The sequence below is a fragment of the Kryptolebias marmoratus genome, linkage group LG2 (assembly GCF_001649575.2).
Source record: "Kryptolebias marmoratus isolate JLee-2015 linkage group LG2, ASM164957v2, whole genome shotgun sequence".
NCBI classification, from domain to species: Eukaryota; Metazoa; Chordata; class Actinopteri; order Cyprinodontiformes; family Rivulidae; genus Kryptolebias; species Kryptolebias marmoratus.
Window position 1 is genome coordinate 6482943 of NC_051431.1, and position 16969 is coordinate 6499911.

Genomic DNA, 16969 nt, shown 5'->3' on the forward strand with positions numbered 1-16969 from the left:
CATTGTGAATTTTCTGCGTGTTTGAGACTGTAATTTAGCCAGAAATCTTGTAAGTACAGTTTGATTTTGATCAACTAACATCTGGAAGGCCTGTGATTGGCAACAACTTGATTTTTCCAAATGAAAATGAGCCCAAACTGACAATGCAGTAAAACCAATAAGAGAGAAAAACACACAATGGATGAATTGTCCTCCCACAAGCCTGCAGCTCAGCTTACTGAAGCAGTGTGGGGATCATCTTGACAGAAAACTGGCTCAAAATCAGTCCAATCTAAACAAAAACTTTAAATGTCCTTATAGAATCTTGGGATTCTATTCCTGAAGACTCCTAAAAAAAATTACAAGAAAGCTAAAGAAGGCTTGTCTAAAAATGGTTCGGCTGAGTTCAATGAAGATCGGAGATCAAACAGTGACTCTCTTTTTACCTCCTATACTGTCTTTTAACTTTTTCTGCACTATTTTCCATACATTACTGTTTCTATTTTGAGTTTAGTGAGCATATTGCTCAATAGAAAAGAGGGAAAATATACATGAAACGAGGGAGATGAATTCAATTTGAAAAGCTGCTATTCTTGCACAGTATTCCCCAGTTTTGCAACATTTGATAGGGTGCCCTTATCTCCCTTCCTGTGCCTTTCAGTGGCTGCAGAGGAAGAACAGGCGTTGCATTACATGCGTGGTTTACGTCCTGCTGATAGAAGCCTCTCTGCACCGAGCTCAGGTGTTGTACCCTTCTGTCTCGTCTCTTCCTTTACGCCCCTCTGTGGGAGTATCAAAGTGTACAGATTTCAACTTGTGTCACGCTGGCTTCTATTCAGTGTTCTATTCTTCTGAATAAACTCCAATCTGTTGTTTTATGTCTTCAAAAAACCTTAGGTTCTTTCAGTTTTCTCTGGGTGTCATATTAAAGCCACAGCTTGAAAAAGCAGAACCAGTCACGGTTGCCTTGGCTTCAGCTACAGCACATCTGTGTTTGTCTCCCATATTTCTAAAAAGGAATTTTCTTGAATCTTTACTCTATTGCTTTTCGTAGCTGCATGGATCTTATTCACTGCTGAGGTGAGTGGTTTGTATTGTAGGACTGTACATCATGATGAAAGGTTTGTCACTTTTTCAGCTTAATGTGGTACTGGGTTATGTGTAATAAAGAGTTAAAGGAAAGGAGGGAAACAGAGATATTAAATAAATCTATGGACTCTTAGTCATGCTGGAATTTATCTGTAAAACTTGCTAAAGAAGGAAGTAATATTTCAGTGAATGTCAGCATGCATGTAGTAATGTTTTAAGAGTTATGATGGTGGTGTTTGGTGCTATGCTGTGTGTGTGTGTGTTTGTGTCTGTCACAGCGTGGTTTAGAAATGTGTCAGCGTGTGTATGTGCCCGTGTGGGTGTTATTGCTGAGGCTAGTGCAGAGCAAAGCACAGCTTAATATCTATGTTTGACATAGAGGCCCATTAATAAGGGCCTGATCCGAGCCCAAGTGACAGGACTGCTGACAGAGGAGGATCATGGGGAAGAATCATGCCCTGCTGAGGGAGCCTGGGCTGCAGGTAGACCCATTCTGCCGTCCCCAGGTGTCATTATGGATGCTAGAGAGGAAACAGAAGAGGGAGGGCCAACACTGACATCTACATTAATCACCCCAGCACACATCACACACCTCCTCCTCCAACCTCCAGCTCCTAATCATTCCCACACAGAGACCCAAACTCAGTAAGGGGATATTCAGCCATGAAAGATATCCAGCTAAGAGCTCCCTAAATACCACTCTGATCTGATCATGAGTGATGCTGCTACCTGAACCTCTGACCCGCCACACAATTAAAAACACTTTTCTCCTTCTCCCTCAGAGAGGCTGTTCTGCTGAAACTACATGTTTTGTAACTGTCTGCCTGTGATTCATAGTTTGCATCTGAATTGTGCTGTGGTTACACGCAATTAAAATGCTACAAATGCTTTCACAGCAACGTGCCGTTCAAAAACCCCCCGAGTGTGCTGCTGCCGCTGCAGCCCTGATTGTCTCATAGATATCAAAATATCCACCTGGGGATCCCTTATTGATCCTCAGCTGTTTTTTTTTCCACAAGAAGAGCAACAATGTATTTTGTGCTCACAGTGTTTCACTGTGAGTCTAGCCATAAAATACAGCCGTCCTTTATCAGAGAGAAGAAAACTTATTGAAGGTGCAGCTCTTTATATTTTAAATTAAATTAATTTTGTGTTACATAAGTGGATGTAAAAGAGAATAAATATGCTAATATTCCTAATAAATGACTGAACTTATGCAACATTGACTATATTCTAACTCAATATTATTTTTCCCTAAATGTTTTATTTGGTTTCTGTGTTTCAGATACATGTGTTTCAAACCATCACACTTGCTTGGCCCTTGGTGACGTCACTCTCATTTGTTTGTGTTTACACTCCCGCTGCGTACAACTAGTCAGCCTCGAACGACTCTGTGTGACAATGACATTCTAAAAATCACCCTAATAAAAGATTTGTGGTGGGGCTTTTTGTTTGTTTGTTTGTTTTTTCAAAAGTGAAATAAGGCAAAAGGTTATGTTACAGTGTACATGAGTTATCAGTCCATTGCTGTGCTCCGCCATCTTTAAAATGAAAAAAAAAAAAGTCATGTCCTGAATAAACACAGCCTCCAGTTTAATTAAAATAAATCCACTTTAAGCTGATATTTAGAAACCCGGGGAATATCGCTGCCTCTGCAACAGATAAAGTGATTGAGAGTGGGAAATAAAAGGCTGGGCTTGAGGGAGAATTACACTCTACTTCCTTTTCCATCAATGAGGCCTCTATTGTTTATGTTTGAAGTGGGCTTTTCTTCTTAGTAAATGACCTCTCTCCAATTCACCCCTTTCTCTCTCTCTCTCTCTCTTTCTCTTTTATTTGCCTTGAACCTTCAGCAACGTTGATGACACAATAAATTTCTGTTTGGCTGTTTATGTATGTGTGCATGGCTACGTGCATCTGGTAAAATCTAGGACGCCGTGGAGACACCAAGGAGACAACATTTGCATGCGGCTCACAAACATATTAAAATATGATGACAAATCACTGCGCCTGGCCGGCTGTCAGCACGGCTTTGCAGACGGAGCCAGTGAGGAAACTTGCAACATGCTGCAGTTCCCAGTCAGGCCTTTTATTGGGCAAGCTTTGACATGCAGCTCAGCAAACAAACAGATGAAAAAAAAAAAAAAAAGAAAAGCCTTGAGCAGCCAAAGCTATTATTAAAGGTGATAGAAGTGTTTCCCTTTGCCAAAGCCATTTTGTCATGGTGTTAGCTGCCATGCTTTGTTAATGGGGAGCAGAGTTTTCAAAGTTATCTTCACAGGACAAACTTTGGACTTCGTTGTGTTTATGGCTTTGATGTAAATCATGAAACTTTTTTTTTTCTGAGTTTCACTTGCGCCAATGTAGAGTCTGTTAAGCTTAAAGATTCAACTCGGTTCTTTTATTGGATTTCTGCAGTAATTTCTGTTTTAAAATGATGCAGTAAGTTATTTAGATAAAGTGATTATTTTGGGAAAGGAAAAAATGAATAATTTAGGATGGTTTTAGAAAACCTTTTTTTGTCAGAACAAACCTTATTAATCAATCAGTCAATCAAACAAACTTTATTTATAAAGCACTTTTCATACAGTGGTGTGTAACACAAGATGCTTTACAGCAGATAAAAAACCTAATGTACAAGAAAAGCAAGAAACAGTCAGGCAGGAAACGTAAAAGATCATTTAAAACAGCAGTAAGTTGTTTCAGGAATGGTGGCTGAAAACAATTTAATTAATGAGGAAACGGTAGAGGTCGGTGTAAAGATTATATATATATATAATGAATTATAAACTTGGATTTTTCTACAATGAGATTTCGATGTGTAATGATTTAACATTTTGATGTGGCATTTCTGTTTCTTCTAAAATTAACAGAATGCATTCAAGGCCACGTTTCTTTACTATATCATTGGTGCTTATCAGATCAGTGCTGGCTCTGGATGCGGTTCCCTTGTTTAATACCTCTTGATAGGGATGTGTTATATGAGTAGTGACAATACCCTTATAACTGTCACCAGTAGGGGGAGCTCACAGCTCATAGCTAACACTTTGGTGATCCTTGCAGATCATTCAGGGTGTTGTTGGGCAGTAGCTCACACCACATTCACAAACCTCCCCTCCATCTGACCATCAAGAGCTTGTGTCCAGATTTTTATGTGCTCGGAATAAAAAATTTAATTTGTCTGTGATTAAAACGAGGCTGCAGTGACTTTGCTCCTGTAATTTAGCTTTGTGCACATCTTGCTTCTAAAAGCAGGCATCTGTGTGTTTGTTATTAGTATGCAGAGATGCACCTCTCCGCGTCTTGGCGCAGGGACACGGTCATCAGTCATTGATTTCTGACAAAGATCATATTTACAATTCTGCCTCAGCATCTCAACACATTAACATTCACTTACCGGACAGCATGTGATTCCTTAAAACACTTATTTCTGAGTCTATTGATTGGTCATTTAACAGATTCTGAAACAATAGACTTTATTTTTAGCCAACAAAAACATTTTCTCTTTATGTTTACACTCAATTTACTTGTTGACTTTATTTTTCTTTGTGTTTAATGTGCCATAGAGCACACTGCCTTTATGGGTGTTGCGCCCACAAAACATCTGGGCTAATACAAATCCATTTAGGTAACTTTTTCTTCTCCAATCTTTTTTCACTTTAGTTCCCATGTTGTGAGGTAAACACTACTCCATGCGTTTAACCTATCCAAAACTACAACATGCAAATGGGTTTTATGGGTTTGCCCATCCCTATCTGGATTGTTCGTCTTATCACTTCAGAGTTTGTTTTAAACTCCTGGGGTCCATGGTGTGGGCAGAGTGCTTGTTTTCCAGCACCTTCTCGCGGCTGTGTTCGGGTACCGGTCCGTGTTTAGTGGCAGTGTGTGTCAGTGGTGGGCTGTGGGCTGTGCCGGTGCGCAGAGACCGTGCGCTCCTAGCGGCCGCGCTCTTCAAACCTAAACGCAGCGTGAGGAGGATGAAGTGTGGAGTGACTGTACATTTACAGCGTTCAACTCCAGACTAAGCACACATGGGTCACACACTGGCTGTAATTAAACAACTTTTGTGGGGAATGTGTGAGAGTTGAAGGCTCGTGGTTCCCAGTTGTACCGAGCCGTTCTTAGAATCATGGGGAGGCACCGCTGAAGATTTGAAAGGTGCCAGAGAGACGCTTCACGGGGAAAGCGAGGAGCTGCGGAGAAGTCCTTAGTTTTTTTGTTTTGTTTTGTTTTTTTCCTATGTGGACTTCAGTTTTTGCTCCTCAAAGATTGTTTGCGGGTCGTGCAGTTTGCCCAGTAGGTCATCTTCTTGGGAAAAAGAAGAAAAGCAACAACAAAAATAAAACCGGATGAACTCGCGGGGCGAGCTGGGAGAAGACAGAGAGACCGAGAGTTTGGATTGAAGGACTGCTGGAGCTTCACACCCCGAGCAGCTCCGGCTGAACTGCTGGTAAATGGATCCTCTCTGCATTTGGACACTGAAACTGGCTTTGGTCAGTAAGTAGGACAGTAGGACCTGTCCATCGCTCCGGAAGACGCGGAGCAGACTTGTCTGGAATCTTGGCATATATTTCCGCAGTGAGTTTGAGGATTTGCGCGCCGCTGTGGAGATTTAATATGCTACTATGGGTCCACTAGCATTCATCCTTGTTAGTGGATTACTGTACTTCCAAGTTGATGGTAAGTTAACCAAAAAAAATGTTACATAAAATTATCTTTCGTGGGTTTAAATTATTCTGGACTGCTTTTGCGGACATTCCAAAAACGTCATTTAAGTAGTTTAAGTTATGTCGTAGTTTAAGTTATGTCTTAGCCTTTAGTTATGGTATCAACATTATATATATATATATATATAATTAAAACAGAATCATCGTTAACATCACTTTTACACTTAATTGTGACCCCGATTAGTCACCGCAGCAATAAAATAAAAAAAATGCTTTAGGTTTTATTCCGTGAACTCAAAGCAATATGACAATCTGAATTGATCAGAAAACCTTTTTTCTGTTCTCTGTAACTGCAGTTTAGAATATATTGTCCTCTCATGCAACAGATGAATCAACCTGTCGACCTGAAATAGTACAGGTTGAGGAATAATTTGGATATTAAATGGTCAAAATAACTTGTTAAAAGATTTATTTTAAAATGGTACCGAGTGCCTCACAGACCCTGTGACACTGGCAGTGTTAGAGCAGACAAGTCTGAGGATGAATAATTCCCATGTTGGGGTGGGGTAGTTACAGGTTATGCGTCTGATAAACAGGTGGGGAGCATTGTTTAGAAATCACTGTTTTTAATCAAAGTAAACAAACTTAAAAATACATTTTAAGTATCACAATTTCGTAAAAAAGTCAATTATTTGTTAAATGCCTTGTTATGGTAAGGCACAGTTTCTTTGTTCATTTAGCAAACTCAGAACTGTGGCTGTTCATCATATTGTAAACCGCTGCAGCCCTGACAAGGTTTATTTCCATTAACTGATTAATATTTAATAATGATGTAGAGAGAAAATGAGATTTATCCTGATTAATTGCTGTAATCAAAAAGTATTTGCTCAGTTCATCCAGTCTGCCACTGAGTGCCAAGTCAGCATCATTATATTATGATTTTATGAGGCTTATTGGGATTCACCAGCCTACAGAAGCACTAAAGAAACTTAAATGAAAGACTTCTTTGCAAAATTCGTATGGTGACTCACAGCAGCCATCAAAGCAGCTCAGGTGATGAAAATTATCATTTAAATTTCAGTAACACATAACTTGTGGAATAACCAAATGGATTAAGTTGTATTAGTTTTTAAATGCCTGATCAGGTGTCAGTTTAGTTCTGCTTTTGAATAGGACTCAACCTTTCACAGTTTTGTTACAGATATTAGTCTACACGGACAGCACAAGGTTTGTTTTGATAGTATGAGAAAAGATAGTCTCAACAACTCACAAGCTGAGACATTAAATCATCATTTGTGTCGTGATGATTCAAACATGTTTGCTTTGTATTGTTTGTACAGCTTAACTGAATGTAGAGAAGTTTTTTTTGTTGTTGTCAGTGAGTTCAAGAGCCTGCAAGGTTCCATTTTCTCTCTTTTCTTTCACCTGTCAACCCCTGTTTTTGTTCTTCACAGCTGCAAGTTTTAGTTCTGAGCCTTTTTAGTTCAGCGTTCAGGCCTTCTGCAGTTTGCAAATCAAGTCTTTTTTTTTTTCTTTTCTTTTACTTTCCTTTGCATTTGTTCCTCTGTTCAGCCGGCCCACTGGTTGCTAGGCAGTGGCTGATGGTATTGCAAGCTGGTCAGAAGGAAGGGTGTTCATCTCCCCGAAAAAGCAGTGGATCTTCCCAATCTTCCCAACCTCCTCCTCGCTCTTCTTAGCTTTCCACCTACATATCAGCAAAGCTCACCCATCACCCAGCCTTTTTAAAAGGTAATCTGAGGGTCCTTGGAGAGGAGGAGCTTCTTCTAAGAGTCCACTTGGGTGCACAAAAAGAACTGGAGACGTATTCACCAGGCTTTATATCCAACAAAGCCAAGCCTTGTGAATTGTGTCAGTCACTGTTTAGTGTTCTGTGATTAATAGTGTGGAGAAGAGAAGAAACAAGGTGATTCTGAGAGAAAGAGAATGGGTGGAGAAATAGAGCTTGTGTTGAATGTTGTTTCAAGGCCTGAGATATAGAAATATTAGGCAAAGACCTGAAAGCAGCAGTTTGTTTTTTTTAATGGAAAACTTATGGTGGCAGATGTTTCTAGGAAAACAACAGTTAACAGCTGTCTTTTATTTCTGTTGGACTTGAACATGCTTTACATAGTGGACATTCACTACTGACTATGCTATTCTTAGGTCTTCTGCATGTTTGTGTGTGACGTAGGAGGTGGTGACATGACATCCATCTTAGATGCTGAAATATGGTTTAGCTTAAATCTGTCGATGAGGCCATGGAAACGACCTATTGAGGGTAAGCTTGAGGGTAAGCACATCGTGTGCAATCCTCGATCTGCTGGCGGGGCTGTGGTTTCACTAATGCTGAGTCAAGAGAAACCCAAATTTGAGCGGGTATATTTGTGTGTGTACTTGTAAATGAGCAGGGGAGGCAGAGTGAAGGTAATCAAATATAAAAAATTGAGGGAAGTGTTGTTTAACAATACAATCTTTGGAGGTGAAATGCCAACGATGATGCTTTACTGCAAAAGGACACTGGAGACTAACAGCCCAGTTGATGGTCATGATTAAATGAGAAAGGTTTAAAGCACTGGCCTATAATGGAAAGTAAGCCCAGATTAAAATAGTCTAGGTGAGTGATGAGGAAGGCTGAGGTCATTGTGTAAGAGCCGATGCAATGTTCTCGCCCCAAATGTGATTGTTCTGCTTGAGCTGGCAGCATTTAGGCTAGGTTATTGTAATTGTGGTTCATTTGCTGGAATGGGGTTGCTATAATGATGAACCTTCATCTGAGATCTATGGGACGCTCCTCTTCACTGTCTCCTGTTGTCTCATCACTGTCAAGCAAGTCGTTTTCCTCTGCCTCAACAAGCACGGCTGTTTATTCTGTGATTAACATCAAAAATGAGTTCAGAGATTGAGGCTCAGTGGCAGTGATTATAACAGGAAGTGAGTTAACGGGGGAAAAGGAATGGGGTGAGGTGAACTCTCAGAAGTATTTTTGTGTATCTAAATGATCAGTGTTACTTGTTTAGTGACATGGCTATGTCAACTCCTGTGATATTTTAACAGCAAAGTCTGACCATTCTGTGGATTATGTTTCTTCAGCCATCACTCCACTCCTTCAGGATGCAACGGAAAAGGATTTAAGCTCTCCACACTTCTTTTTAGTCAGTGTGATCATTCAAAAATGTTCTGAGACCACACAGGTTCTTGCCTTTATGTTTTCACAAAGCAGATGCAGGAAAGAAAATGTCAGCATTAGACAATGCACATGGCTGATTTGCTCTAAGACAGCAGAATGCAGTGTTGGTAATACCACCACGTTATTAAGGCTCACTCAAGCATACCAGTGGCATTTACAAAGCAGAAGAAACACATAATGCTTTAATACATTTGTCTAGAGGGAAAAAGTGTGAGAGAATACAATGGAACAGAATAAATGTTCACTGAAAATAGGCAGATGGCGAGTGTCTTTCCTCGCATGGTTTGTAAATTTTCAAACTTCTTAACACTGTTTTTTTCTTGTGTTTCATGAGTGCATGTATTATATTTGTGAAGTATCTCATTGCTGGCTGTGTCAATGAGGGTGGAATTCAAACACAGTTGTGGTACACCTGTGATGGCAATGTACAATGGGAGTATATGTGGAGGCAGGGTGGGGGAGGAGTGACATGATGAATTGACCGTGCTGAGACTGTGAGGTGAAGCAAGATGTAACTGGCTTCACCTGTCTCACACACCTGTACTTGAAGAATACACACCTGTGCCTTCCCTTTGGGGCCCCGGGGCTCAGGTATAATCCTTTCTCTGTTCTGCCTGTGTTTCCCAAACAGTTGATTAAGAGACAGGTCCACAGAAAATGCTGATCTAATTACTGGTATATAATCTTTGATGAGTGGATGAAAGTAAATGAAGCCTCACCGGTCAATTGCTAATACCCCAGTAGCTTATAGAACGCAAACAATAGATAATTCAGTCAGAGTGTAGATATGATGAGCAATTTTATCTATGTAAAACTTGATAATCGTAAGAGCATGGGAGTACGACAGGAAGTTGGATAGGAAAGGAATAAAATGTTTGCCTTATCAGTGGTTTTATGCTGCATGCTGCACAGAAATGTTGTCGTAGGAAGCGTCTGTTTACAGTGTGTCCAGTCGCCCTTACTCTGCTCTGTTTGGCTGCCTAAGAGCTGCCTTCAGATAAGGTGGAAAAGATGTCAAGGTTGAATGATTCACAGAAGTTCATGCCAGATAATACATGCTCATGGGTGCAAGCCCACACACACACTCTGTGAACACAGAGAAGCATCCAAATTTATACTGAGGCACATATAGAGATTTCAGTTGCACTAAGCAGTTTAACTGTTAACAAAATACACTTTTTTTTCTTTTCATACATTCTCAAATAAATTAACTTTTCCCATTGTTTCCCCCTTATCTATTCAGTCTGTAACATCTTCTGGTGTTCTTCATTTTCAAGAGTTTGTGTGACAGTTGTACTTGAGCTTAGGATCGCACCGGTGTCTTGAATGAGGTGAGGCTTGCTGATAAAAATGCATGAGCTGTCTCTCAGTGTGAGATGTGTGAAGATGGACAGCCAGGGTACTATGCTCGAACATCCATCCGTCACGCACAGCAGTGGCTCAACACCGCTGCAGTGCTGTTCAGAGTGGTGGAGTCACTAAATAAGTATCTTCTCGTGCCACCTTCATCTTCAGCTTGGACGATAAATCCCTCAGCCACATCCATGCAGATGGTACTTTTTCTTCCCCAACAAACTAATTGCATGATCAAATCCAATGGAAGTACAAAGGTGCTAGACTGAGTACGATCAATTACCAAATCAGTATTTGACTGTATAACTATGATCTGGAGATCTTCTTAGGGGCCTGTTGATAAATTCCTTCATACTGGGCCCATCTAAGATGCTAAATGTACAGTATACAACACCTTACACAAAAGTAAGGAAGAAAGTAAATGACGCAGGATCATGCTTTCTTGTATTCATGCTGTAAAAGAAAGAAGAAACATGGCACCCCACTCCCTTATAAGCCAAGCTACCATGACCAGGGGTGAGTTGATTTACTGTATATATAATAGGATCTGGTGTGAGCAACTTTGATGTAAAGGTTTCATTGTGGAATGTGGCATCACTCAAGACCTAGAATTATGAAATGTACTCTGTGAATGTTTGTGACCAGTATTAATAACATAAACGACTTGTTTTGTGTCAGCTCGGTTATATGGTCCTGAGTAAATTGAATGACCCCTTCAAGCACTCGTTTTTCTCACCCTTGACCCTGTAACCATAAGAAGGACCACATGAAGTGTCTTGTGGTATAGAAATTTAATACATCTCATCCTGACTTGCTATTCTCCTTCTTAAAAAAAAAATAAATAAATAAAACGGTGTGCTGTGAGAGCCTTTTGATTACTTTGCTCTGCACGGTGAGTCCATCACCTGAATGGATTGTGATTACAGCTCTTATTCCTCACATTCTCATGTGCTGGGGTTAAGAACTGCTGGAGTGACTGGAGGTGTTGACTGCAGGTACAATGCAGTGTGTTCACTTCAGGTCAGCACACATGTAGCACCTTCAGTTATCGCCTCGCAACATAGTGCATCATGGACACCTGAAAGCTTTCTCCTCCACCCCAGCAACAACACACCTATTTATTTATCTTTATTTAATTTGTAGTGACAACTCAGCAATGCAGGTAAAGAGATTAAAATGCTTGAGGGAGACACCTTACATTTCATTGCACTTCCCTTATTAGGAACTCCTGGAAGGTGCTCACACTTGAAAATAATCTGATTTTTGAGCCATCTGTGCTTGCATTTATGTGCACATAACACAAAAACAGGTGTATCTTGAACAGATCAACAAAACACTGCTGCTTGCTTATCTAATGCCATTGCACATTTACTGAATAAAATACTCTTTTGTGATAGTTTTCTTTTGATGATCATGCATGAGTGAATTATGTAAATTTTATCTCCACTGTAGTCATTCTCTGTTGCTGTGAAATAAGAAGGGAAAACTATAATTCAAACATTTTTTATGTTAATCTTGAATTTAACACAGAAGAGTGCTTCTGTGATATGACGATTACAGAGAAGAGCCAGTAAAGTAAATAGCTGAACCTGTGTTGGTTAAAAGGATCTGCAGGAAAAAAGGACTAAAAAAAGTAGAGTGGTGCAGCGAGCTACATGCTTGAGTGGTCCCAGCATCGGAAATCATTTAATCTGCATCAAACAGTTTAGAGTCCCTGCCAGTATCCTGACAGACCAGCAGAGCCATTGCTAATCCCAATACACTAATCAGACCATATAGCAAGCAGCACTCTTGAAAAGTCTTTTATCAACACTTTCCACATTCCCTACAAGTAGGTTCAAATTGTTCTCATGTCCTCCTTTTCTCCTTCATTTTTTGCCTTTTGTCAGCAATCTCAGCTCCATTGAGACAAGACATCTGCAGATAAAGAGGGATACCATTGCCTTTTTCTGCTTGTGGCTAATGATAGTGGGATGAAAACTGAGAATGAGAGTAGTTTGTTAAAAACAAGGATGCTGCTGCTTGAAATGCAAGCCAAGTAAATCAGCCCCTTGCAACAAAATCAGATATTCTGTTTCCCACAGTTATCTATTTATATATTCCATCTGTATGGGGGAGAGAGGGCAAATACACAGATACAAAGTCAATATGACCCCCACCTTGCCACTGCCTGAAATACCCTCAGAGTGGAATTCTATCTGATATTTGTTGGAGTCAAGCATGGATGCATTGAGAGGTTGAGAGGAGCTCGTAGATTTACCCATGTGTTTGCTTTCAGAGTATAGATCTTGAATGAAGAAGGGAGGGGATAGCATGCAGAGCACTGAGGTGGAACAGAGCCCATCATGTGAGCTCGGTAGCTAACTAGCTCAAAACCCCCTGGTATATTTCAACACAAGATGGAGTGGAAGAATTTTCTCTACACCTGTGAGCACATTTCATTTCACGTTCTGTGTTTTCACTGTGAGAATTTTGCAGCATTGTGTGACTGACCAGATGCACTGGGGTGGACTCCTGCAGTGACACCTCACCGAGATGAGCTGTGCGTCTGGTGTTAGGGAGCTATGGAGTTCAATGTGATCTGCTGCCACTGACAGCCTGGAGTAAAGAAGATGAATCTTGGGTGCAGAGTGAGCTGCTTGTAGGTGTCACAGCAGGCCAGTGCTGAGGCATGGATGACCAGTAACATCATTCTTTCACCACCCTCAGTTTCCCTTGCTGCTCTACCACATTTCCTCCTCTTGATGAAATGACGGATTTGACTCTGTCACCCCATTTCTGAGGGTAAGATGTAATGGGACAAGGAGCAAGGAAAATATACAGGGAGATACTAGGAGGTAAAGGCAGAAATACCCTGATAGAACTAGAGGAAGGAGGAGGTTAAAAAGTGGAGAAAGTCAAGATAATTTTACTGGACAACATCAGTCTAAAACATAAAATATCTCATCAAAATTTTATCAAGTTTTTCCTAATTTTACATATTTTTATTTTTTCTCAGTTGATGGACTTTTAGACCTTTTTTCCTGAGTTGTTCAAGATGAATTATTGCATCTTGGCCCGGACCTTAGTTATCCTTTTTTGATGTTTTATGAAGCTTCACTGACTAGAGCATCTTGCCTTGGTCTGAGGTTGCTGTTGGTTACCTGTGATCAGCAAATGTCTGTTGGCAGAATAAGTAATATCTCTTTGGGGAGCCCTTCTTTTTATGCTCTGCTTGAAACTGGTGTGTATATTGATTTGGTTTGTGGGCTAGAATTTCTCCTGGGAGCTAATAAAAATAATTACAAAAAGATCATCAAAGGCCTGACCTTCTGTTGCACACATGAATAAATATGGAACCATGGAAGTAGAAATGATTACTTGTAGGTTTCTGGTCAGTGTGGGTAGCTTAAGGGGTAATTGAAGATGTGTTATGTCTTGCAATTAGTGGAAAAATTGAAGCTTTTCCCTCCATGTTTATCAAAGCTTTAGCTAGCAATTAGCATTTAATGCTAATTCTGATGTATGATAAGTATGTTGTACGGAACATTGAATAACAAAGGAAATCTGCTCAAGTGCTGCAAAGTTTGGGATAACAGCATTGTAAAACCCCTTCCATTTCATTGAAGCTGACAAAAGTAGACAGAAAGAAAAAGGCAGAAAAGAATCAGCTTCTGGTTCACTAACCCCTCTCTGATTTCATTTTCTGTCTGTGTTTTGTGTTTGTTTGTTCTCTGGTTCCTGCTTTTCTCTAAGAATGGATGACTGCACAGCAGTGGTGAAAAGTAATGGTGGTGTTATTGCAGACAGGGGGAAACACCGCATTTTGATTGGAGCGTGTGCCCTGAGACCCAGTGAAGTGCACTCGCCTCAGCTCAAAGAGCACTTGATTGCACAGCACCAATGATCGCATTAAAAGGGCAACAGAAAGCCCATTTACCGTAAAGAGAGTGGGAAAGGGGACCCAATAGGAAACTGAAAATTGACTTTGACTCCTGTGAGGAGCAAGATCTGACTTCCGGGTGGTGGAGAAGCACATGGAGTTATATATTTATTTAGATTTTTCTGGGTAGCACATACGCTTATGGAAATCCCTGGAGTTCACAGTAAATGATATGCACACCCATGTAGATGCAAACATTTTGGGTTGTGCTTTTCACTGTGAAACAACTGGGAAGGTTAAAACACTGTGCATATTCAGTATTGAGATTGATTAGACAATTCTACACTATAGTATGTGGCATATGGATGTGCTTTTAACCTTTGCTACCCTCACACCTGACTCTTTCCTCTCAGGAAGGACACTGACCGGTCACGTCTGGTCCTCTGTGTACCCAGCTTAGCTTTCTCTGGCAGTGAAAGGACAATTGTAGAGTCATCTGCTGTGCTCATTTCGAGAGGAAAGAAAAGAACAGATGGAAACTCAAGGTTTAAGTGATTAGAAGGCAGTAGATTGGAATACAAATTGGATTTAAAGAAATTAGACTGATATAAATCGAAGAGAGCCACCACAGTTTGTTGTTGTGCATGCGCACTTGCCTTAGTGTAAAACCCCAGGGGGGTTTGTGGATTAAGGGGGAAACAGATGCTTCAATGAGATAGGAATAAATGTGCATTTGATACCTTATTGAGGGAGATGGGGGTGTCTACGGCTATGTTCACACTGCAGGCAAACGTGGCCCAAATCTGTTTCCATATGTGACCCATATCTGATTTTTTTTTTATGACAGTCTTCACAAGACAAATCAGATTTTTTTTCAAATTTGTTTTTCAAATTTGACTCAGGTCACTTTCATATGTGGAACTAAATCAGATACATATTTAATGTTTTTCAAAGCAACCTCAGTCTGAATGGCCATGTTGCATTTCACCCGACCTTTCTGTCATTGAAGCAGGGGTGTGTGGATTAAACCAAATATTGATATTTTAGATACAAATCATACAGTTTAAAACTTGGAACTCGGCACGTTTTCAGCTACAGCTGTTTCGTCTTTTTTTTTTTTAATTTTTACCTTTTTGGATTTGTCTTGTCCTGGATGACTGAAAATCTACCAATCTCGGTGTGGGATCATATTGATACTAGCATGATGGGATCAGTACTTGAGTTTGTTTGTCCTCTACTTTCAGAACATTGCTCCATTTCAAGAAGTGCTATTCTGCACCAGAGTAGACAAGAAGTGACTAAATCAAGTGTAAACAATGTAAAAAAAAACAAAAAAAAACATGACAGATGCTAATTTAGTTAGCTCTGATTGTACAACAACTTCACAACTGATACACATGCTAACTTGTGTAGCATTCATATTTAGATCCATAAACACAGTCTGCTGCATGGGACGTCATGCTTTCTTTCGTGCACGGGTTACTTTAGGAGCATAGACTGTTCCCCCTGTAGTTTGATGGTGGTCACATTTAACTTATTATGTGAATAACCATGCAAAAAAAAAAAAAGAAAAAAAAAACGATCTCAGCAAAATTTCACAATTTAGCATTAAGACCTGCAGTGTGAATGTACCTCATGTATGTCCTTTATCTCACTTCTTTTTTATCAGTGCCTTAGTGTTAATTTGCTGCTTGATTCATTAAATTGCTTACTGCATAACATAAAACTTGCTCTTAAAGAAAACTGACTTCTGGCTAGGTTATTGTTGTTATCATTTGTGAAAGAAATCAGCATACTGTAGGTTGTTCTACCACCAGCAGTATATTCAGTATTCCACATATTGCCAGTGAGATTAGCTCATGAACTATGGGAACATGCTATCACCAACCACCCAAGCACAAACCCTTGTCTGTGGCCCCGGTTAACAAAGGACACTAGGCCCAATCACTAATCAATGACAGGAAAATGGAGGGAATTAGCCCAAATTAGGAAGAAGAGAGAACAAACCACCTCCTGTTCATGCTTCTGTCTGATGCTTGATTCCTGACAACTGGTAGACTTGTGCACTTTTGTGTTGAGAAAGTCATTGCATTTGCATGTGTGTGTATGTGTGCACACATATCTGCTTCAGCCAGAGGCTTTGAAGTGCATTTTGTGCTGATAAGTGAGTTTCTAACCACTCCTGCCCTTTTGCTCATGTATTCTTAAGGGTATAGCTTACTCAGTTTCCCCCGGGAGATTCAAGTAAGAGAGGTGGTGGAACAAATACAAGACAAACTGAGCAAGGACCTGGAACCTCAACTGTTTTTCTTTCATCCCATGTTAAATTTAGCTCTTACTCAAGCAAAGAGGCCTTTGTGGTACATTGGGCAGGGATCGTCCTATTGGCCCTCTGCACTGCTCTGGGGAAGGTCATAGTCATCAACTCGGCTCAATCACATGCACACATGCAACAACTCATTTGGCAACAGAGAGCTTAGCTCTCAGATTAATTCAGCACTGATTGGTGCTGATGTGGCTGCCAACTTTGCCACAATCAGTGATTGGACATTTCATGAAGTTCAAAAGAAAAACATTTAAACTTCCTCTGCCCTGTAATGGATCTGCTATTGCTTGGCCCTGTATTCAACTATTTGATTGTTGCATAGTTATGACCTATGTGATGTAAATGTGTGTGGCCCAGAGCATATAATTTCTATGAGTAAAACCCGGTCACAGGCAAACAGAGCACTCTGATTGAGGGTCCATTATCTTGGCCACCAGACTGAGAGAGTTCACTCACTGCAAGCTTGCATGGTTTTCAGTACAAGGGATTAGCATTTGACATCAATC

General features: G+C 40.3%; 1 protein-coding gene across 11 annotated transcripts in view; it reads left to right on the forward strand.

The window, feature by feature from the left end:
- The window catches only part of robo2 (roundabout, axon guidance receptor, homolog 2 (Drosophila)), a 250952-nt gene that overhangs the window by 91190 nt on the left and 142793 nt on the right, over positions 1–16969 (forward strand). Inside the window, exon 1 of one of the 11 annotated variants that reach the window (XM_017416386.3) lies at positions 4887–5748. The exons of the other annotated variants lie outside the window; for them this stretch is intronic. Coding sequence (XP_017271875.1) covers positions 5694–5748 — 55 coding nt within the window. The 5' untranslated portion in view covers positions 4887–5693. Of the gene's footprint in view, positions 1–4886; positions 5749–16969 lie in introns of those variants that run through there. 11 annotated transcript variants of the gene reach the window in all.